The 3,083-nt window shown below is 41.0% G+C and overlaps 1 protein-coding gene across 1 annotated transcript in view; it reads right to left on the minus strand.

Annotated features, from left to right (window-relative positions):
- PROSER1 (proline and serine rich 1) overlaps positions 1-2,765 on the minus strand; it is a 17,775-nt gene extending 15,010 nt beyond the window's left edge. The window contains exon 1 of the mRNA XM_009869627.1: positions 2,721-2,765. Coding sequence (XP_009867929.1) covers positions 2,721-2,765 — 45 coding nt within the window. The remainder of the gene's footprint in view (positions 1-2,720) is intronic.
- Between the last annotated feature and the right edge of the window lie 318 nt (positions 2,766-3,083).

The following is a 3,083-nucleotide window of genomic DNA, read 5'->3' on the forward strand; positions in this document are numbered from 1 at the left end:
CCTGTAAAATAATTAGCAAAGCATCTTACTTCAGAGAATTTATGAAGAGACTAGATAACAAGTCTGTACGGACAGAATCAAATATACAAGAAGGCGTTTGCTCCAGAGATCAATGTCTTATCACCACCTTCCCATAGTTCAAACTTTAATAAGCAATCACAGGAAGCTGAGTAGTTTAAGGCAGAAATGGCCACCAGTTTTGACTCCGTGGCAAGACCATTTTGTTGATAACCACATGGGCTGTCTGACAGCCAGGGCTTCCCCCGCTCCCTCTCCTCACACACAGGTCACTGATACAGGTACAAGATGTAAAGAAGACAGGTAACAGCTGAATTCCTGCCCCAAACTGGGGCAAACACCTTTTTTCTCCAGTGTCCAAGCCCCCCAAATCTACTTATGGCTCTCATGCTTATTCTCAATTCCCCTCCAGCTTCACCCACGCATCTTTTCTTTTTCCCAACAGCCCTAAAACCTACCGCTATTCCTTCTTTTATTTTGTCCTTGTCTTTCCCCACACAAACACACATGAAGTTCTCCATCCCTGCAACCTGACCAAGAGCTGGCATACTGTTTGAGGCAACCCCCTTTCTTTCTGTACCTTATTAAGAGATCAACACTGCCAGGCATGCTGAAGTCACAGGGGAAAAAGAACCTCTCTCTTCATGACCATTTTTCATTCTCTCCCTTCCTTCTCTTCACATATTTTGGAAAGAAAAGCCTAGTATGCCATATAGGAATTACTTTACCAAAATAAATGTCGCTCTTCCTCCTTAAATCAACAACTAAATGACTTTATAATACTAACATAAACAGAGAGCACTGCTATGTATATTCATGGGGAAAAAAAAGACAAAAAATCAAATTTTATTTTGCAAATAACCATAAATATATCTGAGAAAGATAAAAATAAGCTACACATTAAGACATCTAAATAATTGTTCCTGCTAATCATAGGACTGAAAATGGAACCTATCAACACAACTGACCTGTAAACCATATAATAAAGAAGTTTGTACCACAGAGCTAGAAATGAAGTTTAAGTTTAAACAAAGACACAAATGAATATTACACTGCAACAGCACACCTATTATTAACACAGCACAGCACTGATCCTCAGATCAATAGCAAGTTAGTTTTACAGGAATACAGGCAGATAGCATCCAGGAAACACAATTGCCTAAAATCACATGTCAAAACCCTTTTGTTTGAAGCCTTTAGTAACCACAGAGCATATTCTGAAGGGCTGTACTGCAGCAGTCATTTTTAAAACATTTCTCCCTCCCACCATCAATTCTCACAGAAAGTAATCATATGCAAGTTGTTCTCCCCCCCCCCAGATTCTCCATAAACAAACTTAGGTTGGGAAGGAAGTCCACATCCTGAAATGTTTTAGCCTGTCATATTTTTTAGCTGGTTACATAGCACAGAACATACCCATTTTATAAATTAGAATTTATGATCATAATCTTACGCAAAAATGCTAGTCAGGGCAGTTGTGAAAGACTCATCCCTGGTCTCTGGTGCACAGTGGTTTATACCCCAACGTGATCCACAATAATACTACCACAACTACAGGCACCGCTGCATCTCATGCTGAAGAGAAGCTGAATTCAACTCTGTAGCAAAATCCAAATAAAGGAAATGACCTCTCCTAGACAACCCATTATAACAAAAATCAGCTATTAGAAAAAACGCTACGGATTCCTTTTCTGTCATAAGACACTTATCCAAAACAAGCCCTTCATTTTCACACCACAGCAGCTTTAGCAAGATATAGAACTGTTTCTACTGTCACACTTCAATCACCTCTGCCTAACTAAAGAAAACACATCATCCCAGGTTCGCATTTCCCAAGCAAGAGAGGAACCATTCATTTCAGTGGTTCTGATTTTTTTCCTATCTCCTTTTCCACTTCCAGCATTCTGGGAACTGTCCCAAGCACTAACTTCCAGATTTCCTGTTAAAAGCAGGCCTCTGTGCAGAAAGGAGAGACTTACCAGACACCAGGAAACCTAGGTTTGTATCTCTGCTTCCCAGGACTAGTAGGTATTGTATTGTAATCTGTTCAGTGACTTTTTAACGGGTTCGGAGCACACATCAAAACCTCGATTTCACATCCTGGAGAAAGGTGTATACGCACTCCTGAGCTGTGGGAGATCTTTTTTTGAACAAGGACAGCACACTGCAGCTTGGAAATCAGCCTCTCTCACGTCAAATTTGTGTGTTCCATCTCCTAAATCATCATAGAAAAGGCAGAGGATACCTCACACTGCAAGTATCCATCTCCAGTCAGGCCAAGCAAATGCAAGCCCTCCCTTCGAGTAAAAGGGATACTTGGATATTCTGGTTTTTCTTTTTCGTCTTCCTTGATTGCAAAAATGCTGTGATAAACTTAAGTGTTTATTTCAAATGAGCGCTTTAAGCACATGTTGTCAGCTCAGTGGTAGCAGTCTGAACATTCAATCTCAGTTTTCTGAGACAGTATAAAGATCTCAATAAGAATTAGCACGTCCCAGCAGCTTTATGCTGTAATGTCTAACATAAAAAATCCAGGATACGTCAGCAACACAGGATTACAGTTCCTCACACGGAGGTCAACTTTAGTCTTTATTGAATTCTGAAGCGATCATTAAAGAATATGAACACCCAACCTGGTGTGTTCATCAAGAGCAATATTCTACCATGAAATCGTTAAACTAACATGCATAATGAGAAATTACCTTTCTAATTTCATCCAGCACGGTTTCAAATGATTTCTTATCCATCTTTATTAGTTCATTCAATGCAGATACTTAAACATGGAGGAGAAAAAAAAATGTTTTTTAAAAAACAATAAAATCCAGCCCGAAGGCTTATCAAATCTTTAAGCATACAGAAAAAAAAATAGTTTAAAAAAAAAAAAAAAGCAGGGCAGGAGAGGCAGGCTGGGATCCTCTCGGCCCTCGGCTGACGCCTCTGCAATGCCGGGCGCAGCCCAGGAGACAAAGAGGCGCCGCCGGCTGCTGTTCGCCGCCTCAGAGGAGACCCGCGCCCGCTCACTGCTCGTTCCGAGGCTGCTGTTCCGGCGGAGGAAGGGCGGGGAG

Source organism: Apaloderma vittatum, unplaced genomic scaffold (genome assembly GCF_000703405.1).
Source record: "Apaloderma vittatum isolate BGI_N311 unplaced genomic scaffold, ASM70340v1 scaffold16705, whole genome shotgun sequence".
Lineage (NCBI taxonomy): Eukaryota > Metazoa > Chordata > Aves > Trogoniformes > Trogonidae > Apaloderma > Apaloderma vittatum.